At 40.9% G+C, this 23,624-nt stretch overlaps 1 protein-coding gene across 1 annotated transcript in view; it reads right to left on the bottom strand.

Moving 5' to 3' along the window:
* The window catches only part of GRM1 (glutamate metabotropic receptor 1), a 188,216-nt gene that overhangs the window by 10,378 nt on the left and 154,214 nt on the right, over positions 1–23,624 (bottom strand). The window contains exon 7 of the mRNA XM_085310446.1: positions 17,643–18,573. Coding sequence (XP_085166572.1) covers positions 17,643–18,573 — 931 coding nt within the window. The remainder of the gene's footprint in view (positions 1–17,642; positions 18,574–23,624) is intronic.

Here is a 23,624-nt window from a genome sequence, read left to right as displayed (position 1 = left end):
GAACTAAACAGCTGCTCTAGCTGTACAAATATGATATTTCTCAAAATGCTGTATAAGTGTATCAGAGGCAGATTTTCATCTAGTCACTGCACAACATTCCCCGGGGCAGGGAACAGGGCTGTTTCACATCTGTAGTTTCTCAGATAGAAAAGAGCATAAATCTGTCCTGGAAGAAGTGAGAAGAAGCCTTTCTGTTTCTGCAGCAGCTAATGTGGTTTCTCTGTTACACTGGTGTTTGCTTAGGGTGGGCAATTGTCTTTTTTTTTTCTTTTTTTCTTTCTTTTTTTTTTTTTTTTTTTTTTTTTTTTTTTTTTTTTTTTTTTTTTTTTTTTTTTTNTTTTTTTTGAGCAGCTGAACTTTGCTATTGTTCACTGAGTGGAGAATATTTTAGATTTTTAATGTCTTTTGTAAAAAACAATATTAATAAAGAATTATCTTCTGTAGTTAAAGATTGTTTAGGGTAACTTTTTTTTTCCTGACTCAGACCCTGCAGTTTTAATTTGCATGAGCCTGCTTGTGATTTCCTTGTTCTGTGAATTCCATCAAACCGGCATTTTCCATGTTCCCTCTGCTGGCTCTGCAGCAGCAGTTCACTAACAAGAGCAGTTAGCAAGAACTGTGCACAGCAAAGGTGTCTTGCCRTGAGATAGCCGCTAAATTGTTGTTTATAGCACGTAGGATAATGTCATCTCCATGCAAAACTGCAAAAACAGAAAAATGGTGGCTAAATGGAAAAAGAAGATAAAATTAGTACAAAAAGGATGTATTTTCAAAATTGTAAGCATTTCAAAATAAAGGTGAAGGCTTTTTTAAAAAAATAAAAGCTGTAAAAAAAACTGTTCAGTGTCCTCTTRGATCAGGACAGTCAGGTTAAAGCATTGTGTGAAACAGGGAACATAAGCAAATTTCCCATCTTTGATGGCATGCACCACATTTGTCCCGTCATTAGACATGATAAACCAATGAGAAAGAGAAAGCAAGGGGTAAAACCACTCTTTGTCATGCAGCTTCTCTTACACATTCACTGCAGTGTGGGATTTTTCAAAGCTGCACATGTGCCGACGGACACTGGCTGGTGGGCGAGAATTCTGGCTGCCTCTTCCTGAAGATGGAAAAGAAAAAGATACCCAGTGAGTGGTTATACACATGTGCACACATGGTGGCTAGACCACTCAATAGGGTGCCTGTCCCTCATCTGCTTCTAACTTTCTCTGCAGTCTTCCCAAGCTTTTTTCCTCTTGTTCATTGCATCAGTCACCACTTCCATAGTGGTTTCCCCTTTGTCCTAGCATGGTAATGTTTAAAATAGGTTCTCATGATTTTGTCCCTACTTTCTCTGCTGAACCCTGATGTACTCCTATGCCAGGTGGCMAGGGCTGCTGTGCATTTAGCTGTCAGTGGGAATTCTCCCCTGGCATTCTCAGTGCGGGGTGAAATGTTGAAAAAGGGAGCATCTGCCTTTCACATCTTATCTAACAACACTACCAAAAGTTTTTGCTTGTAAAGCTTTTAATATACACTGAGATTCTGCTTTTTCTCTGTGACTCTCATTCACATAATCTGCTTTTCTAAATGTTTTGTTTTCTGAACGCAGGCTGTGGCTGCATAATCACTATCGTTTGTTATTTCACTACATGTGCTTCTTTCTTCTCATTGACACATTGGCCTTATTGRGGTAGACACAAAATGAAGGGTCTCCTAGACACTTTTTCCTGCAATGGTAATTCCAAAAGGGATTGCAGATTGCAATTTTGAGCCATTAGTATAAAACAATTTCTAATTTATTTTCTCCTCTACCTTAACCTGGAAAGTGGAAGCAAGCTGCTGTTTGCCTTCCTCAGTAAAAATAAAAATATACACACATATGTGCATGCTTTGACAAAAATCTCAGTATTTTTGCACATGGAATGTATCAGTGAATTTCTGCAAAAAAAGTTGTCATTGTATTGCAAATAAAACGCAAATCCAAATTCAGCATTTCTCTCAATCAAACAATCATAATACATGCTTGCCAGACTTCTGTTTACCTCAAAACAACAGATTTATGGATGGTATGTACATGTACTACATACTGAGTAAAACTGCTAATGAGCCAAAAAAGCCATTCTTCTCACCATGTAGTAATGAACAGGAGCACAGAGTGATGTACACAGAAATACAAGCATACTCATTTTGGAGATGTGGATGCCTTGAGCTAATTTGTGAACTATTGTAAATAGAGCACAAACAAGACACATCATTACTGAACAATTTTGTAAACCTACCCACTTTGAAGCCTCTAGAATAATTACATTCCTTACCAGGAGTAATGAGATGTCTGAGATTTGATGATTTAAAGGTGATCATGATTAGGAACTTAGCTACCATGACCACTCTTACACCCTATTAAACTTATAGAGATTATAAAGCTTCCAGTTAAACAGAACATGCAACATTTCTACAGATCTTCAGTTTTCTTCATTTACTGACAGAGCAAAAACTTTCTCCTTTTTGTGAAAATTGTGAGAATTGTGTCTTATTCCTGTTTGCTAAAAATCAGAAATTAGTCATTTATTCAGTCACAGGAGCTAATTTCACAAAACGAGTAGCAACGTGCAGTCAATTATCTGAGACAAAAATCCAGCTGTAAGTRTATTTCACACATGCATGAGTGCTGTATGCACAACAGAGGGCACACAGCCACAGAGGGCCTTGGCTGGAGACACTGAAAAAGGCAGAAAACTTTCCTTTCAGAGCACCRCCTAGATCCCTGTTCTTTGTGAGATGACAAGCTTTACCAGCTCTAGTCTCTCAGCTACAAACTGCAGTTTGCTTTTTTAAATGTATCCTGTGTTTCCTTCTCTGTCTTTCTTCTTATTCAGATATATCTGCGCAGTGACCTCACAACATTTTGCTCTCCAGGCTCTGGGCATCCGTGGTGCTTGTTATGAATCCCTCCAACATGAAAGGAAGAAATAAGCCTCCTTTCTAGACACTCCAAAATGCATCCCAATGTGTTCCAAAAACAGTGAGCTCTTTTCTCACTGTGGCTGCAGTTGCATTCCTCAGCCAAAATCAAACACAGATGTTACATGTACTGTAACATGCAGCCTCCTAGATGCCCCATTAGGGTTGCATTCTGCCATTAAAATACTTCACCAAAGCAGTAGCTTGTCTTTTAGCCAAAGTCAAGGGGCATCTCCATAAGGTGATATACAGCATGCACACTGTTGAAATGAGCTCTGAGTCTCAGGGCTCAGGCTTCAGCAGAATTTGGATTTGGATTTACAGTGAAATTTGGGTCTGTAATGTTACAGGAAATGTAGTGCATGTGTTGATTATACCTCAGTGAATTATTTTGCAATTATCAAATCATTGTCAATTGCATAAATAATAATAAAAACTTTTGCTGCATTAAATGTGAAGCTTTCTTTTAGGTTTGCTTTGTCTTACTGAGAGCATGTGGTAATACTACAGAGCTCTGCCTTGAGATTGGTGCCTGGATCTCCTTATTTTTAATTATGATAATATTTTCTCTCTTCTTCCCCCCAGCCTTGCAGGCAGTGATGGCAATTCACACATGTTTTTTCTGGTTAACCGAAAATCAGATAGTCTGCCCATCTTTACAATACCATCATTAAAGAGTCATTTCTGGAGCAGCCTTCTCAAAGATATGGATAATTCCTGCTGAGTCGATGACACTTATTTGTGTCCTGAGCCCAGAGAAGTGGACTTTCCATGCATTTGAATGAGGAGTTGGCATACCATAATGAAGGTATCTGAGCTGCTTTTTAATGAACCCCTGAGTGCAAGTAACACAGACTCTGTCAGAAGAACAAGTGTGGTAATGCAGAGGGTCCCTGAAGGATGTGGATTAATTGCTTAACTTTATGTTCTTTGAAGCAGAAAAATGTTCCTAGTCAGCTGGTCAGAACTCAGACTAGGTAACAGGTCTGATGAAATCTGCAGCAAAGAACATAAAGGGTCTGAGGGAAGAGTCACTCTTGCCACTATTTTTTTTCTTAAGTGTAAATGAATCATCCCATGAGGCAAACAGCTGTGTCAGGACTGTAGGAAAGTGTAAATTGCTATCCGTAATGTTTTATGTCTGAACAGCTATGAAACTAGAGACATTCGCCTACTGCTCTGGAATTACTCTCTCTGCTCATCCAGACTCCCCAAACAGACACAAATTGAATGAACCTGTCTGGCATCCAAAATAACCGAAGTGCAGGACATTGTGTTGCCTAACATCTGAACCCACAGTCAGAGAACCTTCTCACTAGATGTTGTCCAAACCCTGAGAAAGACTTCCACATTCCTCATAATCAAAAACATAAAGAAAAGCATATCCGCAGATTTTGTACAATTGAATTTGAAACCTCTGAGCATCAATAACATCAGGAAGATAGCAAAATGGGAAGGGAATTCGAGAGAAGCAATGATAACATCATGCTGATACTTACAGTGGCATGATAGCCCTGAGTCATCCCTAGTATCTAATAATTTTTATATAATCTTAGATTTAACATGGGAGGGGAGAAGCTTTGTGACACCTTACCCTTTGCGGCCCACCAGCATCCCACCCCACAGCAGTTACTTCCCACACCAGCATTCAAACCAACTGCCTTCTCCACTCCCGTAAGATGAGTTAGCAACAATGCAAGATTTCTGGACCACTTTTCATTTCTTTAACTCTCTAGCAGTCTACAAGGTGATTAGGGAGGTAAGCATTCATCGCACGTCACAGAATCAGGTTGGTAATGTCCTCAAATGTGCTCAAGAAACATGCCCCAAATACACTCTAAATCTAGCATCTTCCCAAGCAGAAGTGTGTTCATTTTCTCATGTTTGTGTCCTTGAGAGTTCAGGCTTTATGTATGGTTGTCATGGCTCAATCAAAAGACATAAATACAAAAAGAAGCAAGCTCATACCCTCCTCCTGTAGGATTTGGAACTGAATTTCAATACCTCTTGTACAGAGCCAGGATAGTAGAGTATTTCATTAAACTGGCTGATGAAGCCAGGAATATAGACAAGTTTTCAGTGCAAATATTCATTTTAAAATACAAGCCCTTAGTTTCAAGCTAAGTGCAGCTTAGAATAATTGCTCAGAATTTTAACTTAATTATGCTAATCAATTAGGCGGTCGCAATTTTTTGAGAGAAAAAAATATGAACAGCTGTAGAGCAAAGAGAGCTGTGAGCAGGAGGGAGGTTTTTTGCCCTGGCTGGGCAGGGGAAGGCGTGCAGGTTATTACCACCTGGGGAAGAGTGAGGAGTAAGAGGGACTTTGCAGTGCACCCTCTCTAAGCATGGGCATCTACTGGGGAAGACAGAAGGGTCACACTCTGTGAGGAGGCTACAGTCCTAGCAGGATACCCAGAAAGTCTTGTCCACTGAGCAGCCCCACAGAGACACAGCTAAGGCTGCTCTTCCCACGACCTCAGGCCAGTATTAGCCCGCCGCGTGCGGAAGGCAGCGCCCTGCCCTCCCCTGGCTGCTCCTGCCTGCCTCTGCGCAGCCCCGGGGTGCCCGCACAAGAGCTTGTTCAACTGCTCAGTGAACTGGCAGGGAGTCACACGGGCAACTAATCCGAGTCAAAGCAAAGCTGGAAAGCTGGAAAGCTGGAAAGCAAGAAAGCGAGAAAGCGAGAAAGCGAGAAAGAGAGAAAGAAAGAAGTTAGTTTTGACTAGGACCAGTTCCCTGCTCCTGCGTGTGCATGGCCACCCAGCCACTTGTCCCTGCACAGCATGGGGTAAGGAAAGCTTTGGATGTCATTTCAGGCTTAGAGCGGCTTAAAGCATTTGTGGACTTACAGGCTATGATAGCTCCAAAGTAGCTGCAGGCAAAGCTCCTGGCTATCCAGGATAGTGGGGGAGAGGTAGCTAACTTGGATAAACCTAACAACTAAGAAACGCATAAAATGCATATAACTTGGGTTTCAGAGAAGAAGAGAAAGTAAAGGAGGAAGGACTACTGCCTGACTGTGGGGTACAGAGATCCCAGGGCTCATGCAGCACACACACATGTGARCCCACGTTGTGCACACATGCGCCCAAGCTGGATTGCCCTGCACCACCGCTGGTTTACCTGCCATCTGGGGCCCTTCGAGCTGGTGCCGGCTCAGGCTCTAGGGACGGCCTAGGACGTCCTAGYGTGGCCTGTGTGAGGCTGTTACAGGATGCAGCTTGGCATGGTTAACACACCCGCAGACATAATCTGCCCACTGGGTGTTTTTYGCAGTCCTCTGTGCCACTGTAGCTGTGCTCTCAAGCATAGCCTCTGCTCAGTCCAGAGACTGCTCTAAGGAGATAAAAACCCTCTATTGGGGCTTGCTCAGACCCTGGGGTTTGCTTTTTTGTTTGTGTGTTTATCGGTTGGGTGTTTTGCTGCTGGGCTTCTGGCTGGCTGATTGGTTTGGGGGGGKTGGGATGCAGGAAAATGGGCAGTGTGGAGTGTTTTAAGTTCAGTAAGTTCCAGTTTCCGAACACTCCTTGATCTGGGAATCTAATGCTTGTAAGACAGCCAAAATAGGCTGAACTGAACCATCTGAAATGACCTAGCTTGTGCTGTGGAAAGAAACAGTCAGAAGAGAATGTAAAGAAAACAACATTTTCTATGGCTATAAAGGGAAAGACTAACACGAGCTTTAAGTAAGAAAGGAAAGAATGTTTGACGTTCCTAGCTTTAACACACTAAAGATTACTAAAGATTAATAGTTTGCAAACACAGTGCTAGGAAGAGAGAAGACAGTCATATTAGCTAGAAGGTGACTGGTGGATGGGCTTCTGAGTCTCTGGGGATACATTGGAATGATTAGGGTAAAATGGCAAAAAAAAAAAAAAAGAATCACCACAAAGTAGAGAAGGAGCAACAGTTTTAGAAGAGAGTACTGAAGCAGTATACAAGAAACTGTAAATTGTTTATAATTCAGTAGTAAGAAACCAGGAGTTTTTAGTTTTCAGTGGGCTTTAAAGCAACAAACAGTGTGATTATTTCTAGCCTGCACAATTGTTTGCTGCTTATAGTGAAAATGGCTTTTAACCTTTGCTTGTCAAGTGTGGGAGGCTGAATGCCAGAGCACACATATGCTTCGAAGAATTAGCTAACTTGTATTTCAAAATTAAGTATTCTTTAAGAACTGTAAAGTAGAGACAGATGTTCTGTTGATAGAATATACTTTGCTTTCCTCTTCAGCCCACTTAAGTCGGTTTTTAGWGTCCTTTGACAAAGCAGAGAAAATAACCTGTTTTCGTTGGCCATAATTATTAGTGACTCTTTGACAGTGGAAGTCTTCTATGTGGATATTAAATTTGTCATAATATCTATTCTGTAAGAATTCTGGAAGCCCCTAAGAAAGATCTGGTAGTGCTGATATCACTCATTCAGGGTCCTTCAGGCACAAAGCTACTAATCAGGAGAACACAGGACAACATGGTCAGATCTCTGCTCTGGGTGTGAATGGTACTCAGTTCAACTGGGAAAGATCAAATGCTTTATCAGAAGACAGGTTAAAAAAAATCAACTCATATTAGCTGGAAAAGTACCAAAGGCAAGTAGGAAGTGATGTTGGAGGTTTTAGAATTCTTCACTTTATCCTCTACTTACTCTCAAATCACCATAGACAAAAATATAGAGAATGAAGAAAGCTGATCCATCACAAACATCAGTAAGAGACACTTAGCAAAGACTGCATCCAGATATTCAACTGAGCAGTGTGCCAGAAATTGTCCTCTGCTTTGCCACACATCATACCCAGCACTACCTTCTACATCTTCTTCTGTGTCCTGAGAAAGTTTAATGAAAACTCTAGAGTGACATTAAATGCAGGGAAAGGTAGAGCAGGTTCTTGTAAATAAATGTGCCTGAATTTTTGAGTATTTTAATAAAAAATGAGCTTCTGGTGGTGCGAGGGTAGTGTGCTGTGTCCTGTCCAAATTACAATTTGGCTGATGATAGCAAGGCACAACTGTGAGCAGGTTGCGATCTCACAAAGGCTGGTGCAATAGGCAGTGGTTGATGTTATTGGGGCATATGTAGGCTAAGATTGTTTGGCTTTTGTTTCCAGAGTTCCCATTTTCAAAAAATATTGCCTGATCTGGGATCACAGATAGTGAGGAGAGGTGACCTATGCTGCCACTTGTAAGAAATTGTTCAAAAAACTTCCTAGGATAGGAAAGAGCCTTGGAGAACATCACTGACTTGAACTAATGATATAAGTTGCTGTGTGCCATGATGATAGCAGGCATTATCTTCACAAATTTGCTTGAAACATTACCAACCACCAAACCAATGTGTGSGCCTCCTCGCAGAGCAAACAAAGCATATGCTCTAATGTCATCCACTGAGGGCTTAAAGATATTTTGTTAGTGAGACATAGAGCAATGCAAGACTGAGACTAATGCTGTGTGATCAGGATAAAATCCTGCTCAGAAGATTAATTTCCTACAGTATCGAAAACCATACATGTCTGACCAGGGAACTCTACAGTTCATTAGCAGAGATGGACCATCCTCTCTCACTGGGGGATTTGCCTGCGAATTACAAAGGCTTGCCAAAACCCAGGCTCCCAGTYGCTGTGTGCCCACAGCATCTGCAGTTTTGCTTGCAGCGTGTTGTTATGTGGGGCATCCCGGAGCAAAGGGGATCGCTCACCACAGGCAGGTATGAGTTCCCTGGATGAGTCAGAASAAGCCTTTTCACAGCAGCAGAAGAGGTGAAGTCAAAGAGTGCTGTCCCGCTCTTGTGTTCTTATGTGCTCATATTTCCCTGAGCATGCAAAGGGAATAAACAAATAAGCAATAGTCCTGAATTTCACACTAGTAACTTTTCAATAAATTGCTGGGATTAATTAAGAATGTTTCAAAAACTACATCTTAATTTTAGAAAAAAAAAACAACTTTGACTAACCTATATATAAATATGTATATATAATATATATATGAATAGTCCTTGTATTGTTTTATAGCCTTATCCTTATCTAGAAAATATCATAGATGCAAATGATATCCCTCAGTATCTGCTCTTATGTTTTTCTCTAAATTAGCTCAAAGATGTATGAAATCACAATGTGGCTTAGAGATCCCCATAGAATAAACACTTGCAGAATATCTTTTGTGTTTATTCTAGTAAATATTTGTGCACGAATTGTCATGTGTTCATGAAATGTCACAGCTCTACTTGCTTCTGCTGAGAGGAGGTGAATAACTGAAGCAGAGGGCTGAAACATCACACCTCTGAGGAGAGGGAGGAAAAAAACACAGTCTTGACTTCAAAATCTTAAAGTAGCCTCTATGCGACTTTGCATTTTAGTTCTTTATTCTGTTTCCATTTTAAACTCTGACGTAAATAAAGAAATGTCTATAAGGTTTTTTTAAATGATGTTTCAGACCTCCCCAGCCTGAATTATATTGTTTAAGTATGTGCTTATGAGAGTTGGAGTCTGACTTCTACAAGTAAAATAGGGAAATATCCAGGCGTTTAGATACTTATCAGGAGGCAACCTTCAACACCTTTTTATTTACCTGATACTCTTAACAGAAGAAAATTCCTTGCTTTTTTTTTATCAGAGAAAGACTTCTAACTGAAACAACATGAGATTATGGTGCTAGACAGATAAGCATCATCTGCTTATACCTACATGTGAAAGCAAATGTTTGTATCACTCACTACTGAGCTGGTGTATTTTATAGCATCCTAACTGGATTGTTATGACTGCATTTCAGAATGAAAATGCAATAAATAATAAATACAAATACAGAAATACAAGGAAATGTAATAAGTGATCCAGTCAAGCAAGAAATTGAATTACAACTGGCATTCTTATTCCTGTGTTTTATGCCAGAAAAGATGCTAACCTTCCTCAGGCTTTCAGCAGTGCTGAGTTTGTTTCCTTTGAGGCAGGAAACAGAGGCAGTGATACATAATTGTAGAGCTCCCCTCTGATATGATTGTCTCTGCATCACTGTGTTTAAGTACTGAGATTCATTATGTAAAGCTGCCTGATGCTACAGCAATGCCTGTAAGTAAGAGAAAATGTTGTGATTCAGTATCTTGAGAGTAGCAAAAGGAGAGAAGGAAGCAGGAAGTTAACTTCTCCAGGACTCCTTTGGTAAGCAGCAGGCTGCATTTAAAGAGACCGTTCCACGGTTTTATTTTCTGTCAAACTGCCYTGGGAGAACAGAGTTATGAACACCTCTGAAGAGAAAGTGGTAAAGCTTCCAGGGACTGGGAGCTTCTGAGAAAGGGAGAATATTATATAAAATCTTGCACAGYAGCTCTTTCACCTGAAGGGACCATCCATAAAGAAAAAAGCTTCTGATGGGTGACAAAGTCTGGATGGGAGCCTGCGGTACAGGTACCGTGCCCCATAAACTAACTCAAAATCATTCAGATTGTGTTTGAGATGAYTTTGTCCCCACTGCTCTTACTGGGAGTCTACTCCAGAACCTCAATTCTTTTCTATTTTCTTTATCTTTAATATAGTCTTGATCAGCCACTGTTTGGTCAAAGATGGAAACCCAGAAGAATAAACCTAAATGCTCAAACCTCTTGTGCTGCATGTAAGCTTGTACTTAATAGCAACAGTCACAGTGACATTGGACATCTGACCCTGCTTTCCTTCTTTTCAGCTTGTCTTGGGAGTGACATATAATTGGTTATGCACGTGCTGAGCCTCCCTTCAGCTGCGGTGATTTCTAAGGAAATGTTACAGCCCTGCCCTTTATTTTGTTTTAGAAAGAAAAAGTAAAGAAAGAGTAAATTCTTTATCTCTAGATTGCTTGTATTACATATATACTGCACCTATATTGCACATATATGCACAGACACACAATTTGTTATATAATTCGCTATATAAGAACTAGTTTTGTTGATGTTTATTTCACTCTATTTCATGTATAGTTTGCACATCGGCTTCAGAAATCTGCCATGCATGGTTTTTAAATAAATACAATTTTTAGTATTTGTTTACATCACAAGTAAAAATGGAACTGTGGAAAATAACATAAGAAATATTTCAGAAGTATTTATCACCTATGGATGCATGGGATAGAGCTATATTAAATTTATTAAAACAAATGCAAATTATAGGCTACAGAGGACAATATTAGATACAATTACATAGCTCAGATTTAATGAACAAAGCTTTAGCACAGCTAGAGAAGATTGCTACTGGATTATTAAGATTCAGACTCCCTTATTCTGKGTTTCTTCCCATATTTTTCACTTCAATTGTAAGAGTCCCTTTGGAAATATCTAGCTATCTTCTGGGAGTTTTAAATATTCACTTAAATCAATACACTGACAAGGACTGAACATCTTGACTKAGTTTGTTGGATATTCTTATTTGAAATTCAAAGCACATACACAAAGGAACTGGGTAAGAGCTGTTACCTGCCACAGAGCTATGTGTCCACAAAATCATTAATGGTTTAAGCCCAGCAATAGCCCAGCACAGCTAGCAAATGTGCCAACTGCTGAGAGAGAGATGCTTGGGATTAAAACCTTCAATTATCCTTGTGAGTGTATGAGATGCTTTCTCAAAAATTACTGCACTCTCAGAAAAAGGTGAAGGCCTATCCTTGGCAGAGAAACTCCAGGGAGGGCTGCAGCGAGCAGGGGCGGGGGAAGGAGTCAGATCGGGCAGGTGTGCAACCTATCTTCCTGCTTAAAACTGTGGCACTAGTTAGTTTAAATCAAAGCTGACCCTTATCCAGCTGTACTGTGGAAATCTCTTCTCTTTCTTTCTTTCCTTCCTTCCTTCCTTCCTTCCTTCCTTCCTTCCTTCTTTCTTTCTTTCCTTCTTTCTTTTCCCCCTTTTAACCTTCATGTTACTTCCCATTTGCAGGACCTCTGTGGTGTTTCAAAACTCTATTCCTTAGTACATTGTATCCCTTTGGTAAGCCTTAGTGGGATGGCTGTGCAGACTCAACATATTTAAAGGGCTTCTTGAAAGTACCTTGGAATTTAGTATTTTTCAAGGTGTGTAACTGTTGAAATAAAGGGCTGCCTTATTGTGTGTGCAGTACTACTACAGAAGTTTACCCATTGCATCAATTTTCTRAATTACAAAGCAAGCCAGCCTACCATTTCCTATTAGATGAAATGATTTGTCCCTATACTGGTTTGGCAATGCTGTAAGAAAATAAAACTACACCAAGCAGTAATATGTGCAAAAAAATATTTAAAGATAACTCTCATATGTTGCAGGCTAGGTGACACGATTCAGGACAAGAGAAAATACTTAAATATATTGTAGACTTTTCAGATTGATCTCATATTCTAAAGCACAGGAATGCAGTTAAACAATATACAGATACAACAGTGATCAGYTGTTATTAATCCTCCTTGACACTTTCCACTACATCCTAATTTCAAATGTTTTGATACATTTCAGCCAGGCAGAGTGAAACATTCCCACTGTGGTGGTACTGAGTTAAGGGGTTTTTTTTTGTTTGTTTGTTTGGTCTTATATACTTTAGCCTGAAGAGGCCAAGGACAAAAGCTATTGTTTTACTTACATTAAATATTTTTTTTCAGTTTTTGCTCACAGCTCTCTCCTYTCTGCCTTTATACCTCTAAACTGTTAACTAGAGGTAGCCCATTGACTGCATGGAATACTAACTTGAAAAAGGAAGAGAGAATACTCCTGAACATCTTCTCCTGTCATGAAGCACTCAAGTTAGATCAAACAAGAGACTCTAAAAGATTTGCATTTGTATGACTGCAGTTGAACATTTGCTCCCTGTTTCTGGAAGCTGCAACTTTTGCCATGCTGTGCCGTGCATTTGTCTCCTCCCACAAAAACAGTGAAACAAAATGTCCTGCCTTCTGGATGCACTAATGCTAAGATGCTCACTGCTTGGCTGGGGGAGGCTTTGARAGAAAGGAGTGAGGTGAAGAGCTCAAAGGCCTTCATGGACTGTGAGCTGCCAGGTGAAATGATCCTCACAGAAACATGGCATATCAGTGCAGCTTCCTCATGATGAAATGGCAATCCCAGAAACTCAGTTTAAAGAGAAAGAGTAATTGAGGTATACCTTGAGACACTTTTACAGCTGGCAAGACCAAAGAACAGATTTTTTTTTAAGCCCTGGTAAGGGAGCAGACACATGTTACTAGAGGTAACTGAGAAACCCAATTCCCAGCTAAAGAATTTGTTTTGGCATCCAATACAGGAGAAAGGATGAAAAACAAGAGCAGGCTCCTTTAAAAGAAGCCRTAGAGAGTGTACCAGGGGATATTGGATTACCCTGCCATTTTTTTGGAATAAAATAAAGTCATTTTGAGTGACCCTTAGCCCAGGTGTCTATGAGATTCATTGCCTAGAGTAGACATCTGGGAAAGTAGCCTAGAGGCATGAACTGCCAAAACATATTGAAAAGATAAATAAAAAGTTCCTATTTGGAAATATTTAAATTTAACATCCATTTCTAAGTGCAAACTACTGGAGAAAGAATAACTGGATGCAAATACCTTAAAATTAGAAGGTGGTATGCAAGTAGTCAAGCATTAAGGTGGCATCCTGGCCACAGAGTGAGTCTTGCGAGTTGGCCTTCCCATCAACATACATTTTGCCACACAATTTGCTTGTTTATTYTGATTGAAAATTTTCTGATTCAGATTGCTTCCTGGGGGAGCTACATCCCTGGAGAGGGTGGGAARCAGTTACGTTATGGATAGAGGGAGAGCACAACAGAATGAGAGCCACACAGAGCAGRCCTGCATCCTTCCCAAGCCCTCTCTCTGCTCTATCTGTCCTTGCTATCTTACATGCAATTTACAGAAGCTTTACTCTTCAAGCTGWTTGACCCTTATAGTCCACAGTAACGTTCAAGGTCCAGAACTAGTCTAATGATCACAGCAAGAACCACATCTGAAAGCTGCCATCTCATGTCTGGAAAAAGATGGAAAAAGGCCCTCCTAAAAACTGCTGCTATACCAGCATCCTTTAACAGCTAGGATCTCATAATGTCACCAAACAACAAATTCTACCAATAAATGGCCCTACACAGCTTCAATAACAGCAGCAATCTCTCCTGATGGAGCTGTTCCACTTTTTATAAATATTTAAATATTCATTTGACAAGACAGAGAGACTGACTCAGTACTGAAGACACTCATGAGGGATCGCTCAGACCCAGATTCAAGTTCTCACACAAAATAATACAGAGCATTTCTCTAGGGTTTACAGCAGGATTTTTTTTCCTCTGTGCCAGGACAGATTGCTGGTCAAGAACAGAGAGAAAGCAGAAGACTTGCCTTGGAACAGTGCATAGTCCAGTTTTAGGGCATTCACCTGGGATGTGAAGGAAATGCCCTTAGCCTAAGTGGATGCCCTAACCACCATCCTAGTGGCTGTCGGCGTAAAGTTGCCTCACACATTCCCAACTCCTTCATCCCTCCAAGGCAGAGCAAGACAGAAACATCCTCCTGATTTTGAGAGGCCAGAATTTTCTAGTGGAAAATACATTCCACTGGAAAGTTCTCAGCCACTTCTATTTAAAACTGTAATGTCAGTATTTGCTCACAGGTTAACTCAACCAAGTAGGAGGGAGCTCAAACCTTCATGATTTTACACTGTACCTTCAGAGTGCAACAGCTCAGTAAAGGCAGCATTGCTTTAAGTGAAGACCAATGTTACCAAACAATTTATTTTCATCAGAACTCTTAATTCCGTTGTGACAGACATTTTTCTGGAAGATTTTCTGGCCTCTGTATCAGCACCAAATGTAGCTGACAGCTATGTTAACAGACTTCCCTGGTTAATTCTTCTGCTTTAGTTTAGAAAGAAGAAGGAAAGAGCTGGTTGTCTTGTTCTACTCCCAAAGCTCTACTGGTTAAACTAACAACACAACACTGTGCACGAGCACTTTCACAAGGCTTATATAAGTTTGACTTGCCCTTGTAGACTAGGTACTATTTTTAAAGCTAACTCAGTTTAACTCTATATCTGCACATCAATTTATATTAAATGGATGTCACTTTTTTGTTTAGGCAAAGTAATTAGAATTGACTCAACTAACAGCAGAGAGGTTCAATGCAGACAGGGAAAGAGATGAAAATTGGAAAGCAGAAAAAGCAAAACAAGCTGGGGAGAAAAGAGATAACAAGTAAAGGAATGGAAAGTTGTTGGAAGAAAACTAGAAAAGGCAACTTTTGAGTGAAATATAGCTTGCTACTTGCAGATGGAAAAATGTGGCCATAGGGAGGAAAGAAGCAGAGTAAGATTCTCCGGGATCTGAATTACTGAAGAAAATCTCCCCCCTCCAAACCCCTAGATTTTGATAGGAAATAAACAGAGTTGAAAACCTGACTCGAGGTCTTTTCTCTGGGCGTTAAGCAAGTTTTAATATTTTCAAATCATGTTTCAAGAAGGACTTGAACACACATTTGAGTTAGATAGGAGCTCCAGAAAAATCTGCATTTTCCTTCTTGCATTGCTCAGCGAGTCCCAGTTCTTAATCTATGCAGGTGCAATGTCCTCACGAGCTTTGCAATGGACCCTGCTAGGAACTACAATACCCTCCAAAACCCTGAAATGACCTTTGGTGCTGTCTTGTGACTTTATTTCCAAAGCTGTCAGCTTGTGCACTGCACTGTTTGCAGTCCTTCGTGTCCACGTATGGCGAGGTTTGCTGCGTTCCGCTCCTTCCCCATAAGCAAGCCTAGGCTGCGGCCGCGTCCCTGCTGGTTTACACGAAGAACATAGCAGTAACTGCACCAGAGCATTCAGTCAGAGGTTGGGATTTTGCTGTGTGAAAGATCTGGAGGCTTGACCTGAGACAAAATGCAGAATGTGTATTAACTAGGTGTCGAACATTTAGTTCAGAAGAGCACCTTAAAACTCTGTGGAGCCTTTCTCCTTCATACCTCTCACACCAATGGAGCAGAGAGGAATTAAATGTCCCTAAAGGCTTRTTAAAAWTTTGTAACAAACAAATTGCTAAGAAGTTTACTGAAGCTTTGCTRTTCTTACAAGGTGACAATGCAAAAGGGGAAGCTGGGCTTTTTAATAAGAAGAAATACCTCGTACTGCGAATTGTGTTCAGAATATATTGCACTTGTGTTCAATATATGCATCTTTTAGAACATAGTTTCTTTTTCTGAGGGTGGAAGAACAATGAACACAATAATGAATTAGCTGCTGAATTGCTCATGATGTTAAATGAGCAGTATATATACCCAATAGTCCTTTTTTTTGCCAAATATCATTTCAAAAGTACTAACACTGTTAGCCAGAGACTATGCAGCAGAGATACCACACCATTTTCTTACAGATGTGTAAGACCCCAATCAACTTTCGCAGAATCAGGGCAAGCCAGATCAACCTTTATCTTCCTATTTGCAGGGAAACCGGGCTCATGGACTAGAGGTTTTTGGCCATCCACCACGACCAGTAGCCCACCCCTCTGCAAGAGGGGCTCCTCGAACCTCTGTCACTACCAGTTTGCTTGGTGTCTAGCTCAGCAGCTGGGGAAGTCTTGTTGCTGTCGCTGCAGCTGACCCAACCGTGTACTTGTATTACCTATGCCTCCATTCCTTCTCTTCTCAGCCCCTGTCTGACAACAAAATAAAAAAGTATTGAAGTAGCATAAAGATAAAATTGATCACAGCATGAGTTTTCTATGGTATGGCCTTTATACTTTTCCCTTCTGTCTCTAGGRTATAGGAAAATTGGTCTTGTGCAAACTGAATTGAAATTAATACAGGGGACTCAGATAAACCTACAAAGCTTTCAGTGCAGACAGAGGGAGGGAAATCAACTGGACTTTGATTCTGTGAAGAAGCTCAGAAAGGTGGATTTCGGTGGTTCTTATTTCCTTCAAACATTTTGGTAGTTTTTTGTTTTTTGTTTTTTTTTTAATTGTAACAGTAATCTAAGCTCATATCTAGCCCTGTGGTACTTCTTTAAAGATTAACAAAACAGTAAGAAAATAAAGAATGCCAGTGTTCAGACAGCTGCTCACAGGGAGATGTTTGAAGTAACAGTTCCCTCTCCCCTTCTGCTGCAGCTTAGTTATTTTTAATTTTCAGCAAGGAGAATGACAGGCTCAATAGGTATGGGTGCAAGTCCATCTTCAGCCACTTGACCTCTCAAACTTTTCACACCAATACTGCATTTGGGAACATGGACTTCTCAAGTTTACACTTCTGATGACTAAAAGTCTTCCTCAGGATCCTGCATATTAAATAGAGCACAGGGAGAGTATGAAGGGTGCTTTCGAATGACAGTTATGAAGTGTCACAAAACACCACCTGACAAACTGCGTTCGGCCCCTTGCTTTCACACACAGACCCCAGGGGCCTTGGACAGATACATGTGATTTACAGCCACTCAGACACAAATTTCTAGTCCCTTCCCAGAAGGCAACATTTGCACCTCAGTTTGGACAGTAATGCAGAGCAACCGCACATGGGGGTGTGAGCCCCCAGTCACACGCACGGGGAGATGAGAGAAGCTGAAAATGGAGCTTGGCTCCTCTGCCACTGCCTGACCTGTGCCAGAGGTAGAGGGAGGATCCTTTCGACGTTTTCTGCTACACACGAGATGAAAAAATGTTACATACCTTACTACTCAGCAAACTATGGTTGATCAAGAAAGGATGGCAGAAAGAGGGACATTTACAGATAGATGTGTACCTGTGGTTAATCACTTACTTTGGATTTCCAGCCCCCGGTTTCTTTCTCCGGAATATGTTGAGGAAAGTGTTGGACTTGCAAGGTGCCTTGCCGTCCCCGACATGCATACGCACCACGTCTGAGGTGGTGAAGGCACTGCGGACGTTCCTCTCGGGCTTGGCTATGATGATGTACATCTTGGGAGTGAACATGCACCCCAGGGCCACCGTCACGCTCAGGCTCACTGCRAAACAGGTGGTGATGATCTTGTAGTTGCTCCCAAAATAAATAGGCACAAAGGCCAGCCAGATGATACAAGTGGTATACATGGTGAAGGCAATGTACTTGGCCTCATTGAAGTTGGCAGGCACATTGCGAGTCTTGAAGGCATAGTATGTGCAGCTCATGATAAGGAGTCCATTGTAGCCCACAGGAGCCACGACGCCTAAGTTGCTGGTGTTGCAGATAAGGTAAACTTCCTTAATACTGGGGTAGGAGAGGATGGGCATCGGGGGCTCCAGGATGATCAGCGTGACCACTAGCGTCAGCTGCACGCTGATCAAAATGGAGGCAATGACCACCTGGGCCCACGCGCTCATGAAGCGAGGCTTGCGAGTACAGATCTTCTTTTTACTGCCCGCCAGGATGCGGGCAATGCGGTTGGTTTTGGTCACGAGAGCAGAATAGCACATGGCAGAGGAGAGGCCCACCAGAAGGCGCTGGAGGTAGCAGGACGTGGTGGTGGGTTTAGCTATAAGGGTGAAAGGACAGATGTAACCCAGAAAGATGCCAGCAAGGATTATGTAGCAGAGCTCCCGGCTGGAGGATTTGACAACAGGGGTGTCCCTGTAGAGCACAAAGATAAGGGTGACAAACATGGTGACCAGGATCCCCAGGCAGGAAAAGACCACAGCCACAATAGACTCTATATTGCTCCACTGGAGATACTTTACAGGGATGGGTTCACAGCCTGCAGTGTACAGAAAAGAAACAGAGTGTTAGAAAGGTATCTGCTTGAAGGAAGAATACTTTTTCTGGCTCTCAAAATAATCCAAACATTTGCTTATGCCTCTGTGGTATGGATTATTAAAACCATTTTACAAATGAGTGAACTGCAGCATGGAAAGRTTTAAATGAATTATTTTCAGCCATTAATTTTKGGGTGTCCCAAATATTTGCTCATAATGCTAWAAAGGAAAATGAAGTTTGCAAATTTTCTTCTAATTTTTGCCCAGCATATCAAAGGCAAAAGTCGGAACAGAATCCAGGTAAATTCAGCACYTTCCCTTAGTTTCAGCAAGAAAGGGATTGTTACCAGCTGCTACAAGTCAGAATGGGCAGTTCAGACTAACTTACTTTAATCTTTAATAAAAYCAGCATAATTTGACCCACTGCATTTTTCTAACAGTGATTTTATAAGAAAAAAGACTGATTAGAGATCTGTTATTGACATAAATATATAACAAAAATCCAAAGGCATAATGGAATTACAGGATAAATACTGTATCTTCGTGTTATATTTCTGCATTTTTATTTCTTTCGCAATATCTTATCTTCACTTTGTCAAATGAAAGGGCAAAGGGCTCACTGTTTTTCCTCTATACTCCTTTTGCCATCTCCACTAAATAACATGATTCAAATCATGTGGAAAAGTCAAACCCACAAAATATACATGTTTTTAAAAAATAACTGTAAAAAGCATTCCTGTACTGCTAGTACAGCCATGCAAATGTAGGTGACAATGAGAGATGGTACTTAACTGGCACAGCTCTCTCCCAAACTCAGGTTAAAGGAGTATTTATAGCTACTTCTCTCAGTGGGCTGGAGATATAATATAAGCATAAAATTACATAGCAAATAAAATCTTCYGTGTTAATAGGATGTTAAGGTTGTGAAGTCAAATTACTCAGAACATTCGTTCTGATATTTCCTGATTTCTGTTGTTGGTTTAATGCCAAGGCATTTTTAATGTGTTTCTGGGTATTTTTTTGAGGTTTAAAAGAAAATCAGAATGAATGACAGAAGAGTACCTCCACAGGTCATTGGCAAATCTGGGACCTTTGGAGGCATGGCTCAGGCTCATGCTGGGGGCCAGTGGAGTGAGCAAGAGCAGCAGGAGCTTGGCAGCCTCTGCCTGGCTCCAGACCAGCCATGTTCAGAGCTGCTGTGGTCCAGCGCCGAGGGAGAGAGCGCTCGATAATAGCCACCCTCAGTGGTTAGTCCTCTCTACCCACACCCTGCAGCCCTGCACTAGATCCCCAGCCTAGCTCGTATCCCATGCTAAGTATCCATCTTTTACTCTGAACTCTGTCCTCCTCCAGTTTCTCTTGGACCCAGCTCACCTTTCAGCTGCATGTGCCTTTCCCCCACCTCTCAGGCATCTGCCCTCTGAATCCTTCACCCTCCCCATTTCTGTGCCCCCTCCAGTTCAGGCTTTTTTCTTGACCTGGTCATCTCTCCACCCAGCTGTCCTCACTACAGCCACTGCTGGCCTTGCTGTTCATATGCTGGGTTGGCTGTTCTTTATCTCTGCCTATCAGTGAGTTTGTTAGAAGGGCTTCTTTTTCCCCTCTTTCTTTCTTTCTTTTTTTTTTTTATCTTTTAGTTTTGCTGTTAAATCTTAGCAAGGGCCCTGACATGTTGATGATCAGCTCCTTTCTCCTCAGTATAGACTATATCTGCAGAGATCAACCTGTATGAACTAAGAGCTTATGATGCCTAGAATTTTGCTCAGTTTAGATGCATCTTCCACAGGATGAAAAAAATCACCAAGTGATAACTCTACCAAAATGTAAAGCCCTTGCTTCCAAATACAGGAGAAGTAGGAAGAGGTGTGGATCAAGGTTGAGCAAACACAGTTTAGCAGTAACCTCCTTGTGAGAAACAGAAAATAATGTTTTTGTTGAAATTAAAAAAATCAGCCTGAGGCAGAGTCCTGACATGGAAAATTTCTGCCCAGACTTTTGATGTCTGCCAATGTCACATGAAATGCAAGAACGCCTTATAATTCTGTACTCTCTCTCCCGGAGGGTACTGGGCAGACTTAATGACAGGTAATGCTGTTTATCACCTGTAACTTCAAAAACAATAGAAATGATACTGTATGCAACCGGAGGTGTTATTTTATAAAGAAAAGCAGTTATATTTCGTGCAGTGTGGTCTATTCAAGACTCGGATGGGGAAGGAGAACAATCTTTCTAATCAGTATTTTTATGGTGAAACGTAACTGAGGAAAAAGCTTTTTGCCAGAACTAGGCTCCTCTGGCCGTGGGCCCCAGCAGCCCTGAGCTGGATTCAGCTCCTGTTCTGATTCAACAGCCAGCTAATGGTCAGGAGCTGCKGCTCTTTGATTAATACCCACAGAGCTCTTTGTTTAAGCAAGAAGCCACTCTGTGGATGCTGGAAGGGTTAAGTTTTAGTTTGTACTTTAAGCTTAGCAACATCAAGCCATATTCTTATCTTCCATGTTAAATGATATGTTCAGAGCCTTAGCTGTGATTCAGTGTGGTAGTTAAACCTTTATCATTTACTTTAAGTTTATTCTGTGCAAGATTTTAGAAACTTGTTTAGTTAAATCAGTGCAATTCCTGTGCACAAGCAAGCTACATACATCACAAACATTGCAAAAAAACCTGCCTGCACTGCTTTTATGAGCAGAAGGTTGTTGGCTGTCAGCACCTGTGAAGGTGGGTCATTTCCCAGCTAGGGGAAAGTGTGCTGAGGAAGCTTGCTGAGGTAGGGGGAGGATACCCAGGAAATCAGGTACTTACAGGTTAAAAAAGAAAAAAAAAGAAAAAAGAAAAAAAGAAAGAAAAGAAAAGAAAGAAAAAAGAAAGGAATTAGTAGAAAAAGTTTCAGTTAAAAGTTGCTAGTAAAAAGCTGCTTGGTAGGTTTTATCTACTATTTTCTCTGCAGTTTCACAGTGAACCATTTCCCAGAGCAGAAGGCTAATAGATTTTTAAATCAATATTCATATTGCAAGGCCAGTAAGACACTCCAGGATGTTTTCTGAGGTCATTAACACATCCCAGATAACTGATGGCCCCAAACCTCTATGATTCATTTCATAATAGTGCTATAAAACTTCCTGTCCTACCTTGTTTTACTGCTTATTTAAGATGAAGAAAACCAAGCTTACTAGCTTGACATTCATTCTTCTTCTACAGCCTCTGATACTATAAAAGACATCTCTTCTTCTTGGCACGAGGCCTCAGGATACTGGTTTTAGTGAATATTTCTCAGGTCAGGTGGAATGGATGTTTTATATCATTTACGGTGAAAAAATCCTTTATGCCCGCTGACTTATACTTCACTAAACACATATASAAGGGAAGCAAACTAGAAATATTTTACATTTAAAAATAAGATTAAAATGTCAGAAGAAGACCACAAAGCAACAGAGACCAGTATCAAAAGAGAGAATGATTATCTTGAGAAGCATGTTTTAGGGAGTGGGATTAGTATGCACTCTGCATTTCTTAAAGGGACTAAGGATTTTAGACCCTCCGTTTGTGTAGGAAATGGGACTAGAACTATAATCATTTTTAGCATTTAAGATTTAAGGCAAAGGGAAAAACAATCTGGAATGTGCGATGTTAACGTCTGTGTCTAGATGCTATGGTGACTGGCAGGGTATAAATACAACATACAAAATGAAGCTCTAAAAACATATTTGATGGGAGAAATGCTGGCAAGGTAAAAGATTTTCGAATTAAGTGGCACACATGATGACTCCAGTAAAGACCAAGAGTCAAAATTTATCTAGATCAATTTCTCTTSACCAAAGGTGAGGATGCTCTCAGCTTCCCTCCACAATTTTGCACTTTTTGCAATTCAAGAAAATGACACAGAGATTAAAAAAGATTTTCTTCCTCAATSGGACAAGACAGAGATGCTGTGTAGGAGCAGAATGCCATTTTGGCATTTTCTAGGAAATCAGTGGATGGTTGCACTGTCATTTGATGTCACTGTGATTTTAAAACAGCAGCAGCTCAGTCTCCTTGCTGAGATGAAACACAAATCAGCAGGTCACTTACTGATTTCATTAAAAGTTAATAGATTGCAACATGCCCCTGAGATTTTTTGCCAGCACTGATGCTTTCCTCAACTCCTTTCAGCAGTGCCTGTCATTTTGACATGCYCCCTTTTGAGCTATTTTTGGGCAGCTGGTAGCACTGAACCATATTTACTCAAGTGCACATTGATCTCTCACTATGTTCTTGTTCTGCTTTATTGATTAAAAAGAAGTCCCAGTTTTCTTCTCTGAATAGGAGATACAAACAATTCTGTGAGCCTCCAAGACTAACAGAGCCTGGTTCTCCATGAATATCTGTTTTGTTGTAGTTAGTAGACTTTTGTGTTCTAAGAGGTGGGGGTTGAATTAAACTTTTCCAGTGGTCAGGACATCTATAAAGGGTGACGCAAATTTTCTGATGTCTAGTCATACAAGACCTTTTTCCAAAACTGGAACTATTACAGAAGGCATTTTTTTTTAGGATCTCCTCTTCCTACAACTCATTTTTATGAAACTTGCAGGAACTGAACAATCAATGAGATCTCTGAATCCTGGCCAATGTCATTAAAATAAGTTCATCTGCACATCATGGGGGGGGGGGGACAGACAGGGTGTTGGGGGCAGAGGTATAGGATTTAGGCAGACACACATATATCTGAGATGTGACCATAACTTATTTTTTGTAGAAAACCAAGGTAGATAATGGGCCAAGTTTCCCCATTTATTGCAACTGGAGCTGGAGAAAGCAGAAGAAATGTCCACCTTTCCCTCCCCAGAGAAATCCTTCTCAAACCTCCCGTGACTTCACTGACTAGCTTAACAGTATCTCTTGGATCCATCTAACCGAGGATCATGTACTTTGCCTATGTGTTCAGTGCTGCAGGGAAGTCAAGTTGTCAGCTGATTATATAAGGACAAGGATGTGACAAGCTGCACAGCTGATCTTCAGCTAGGCGATCGGACTGTTYCTCTGACAAGAATGGTTAGGGCAGAGGTGCCAGCAGTCT

The sequence above is a fragment of the Rhea americana genome, unplaced genomic scaffold (assembly GCF_003343005.1).
Source record: "Rhea americana isolate MKP2758 unplaced genomic scaffold, rheAme1 scaffold_108, whole genome shotgun sequence".
NCBI classification, from domain to species: domain Eukaryota; kingdom Metazoa; phylum Chordata; class Aves; order Rheiformes; family Rheidae; genus Rhea; species Rhea americana.
Note: the sequence above shows the minus strand (reverse complement) of the source record. Positions and strands in the feature narration are given on the sequence as shown.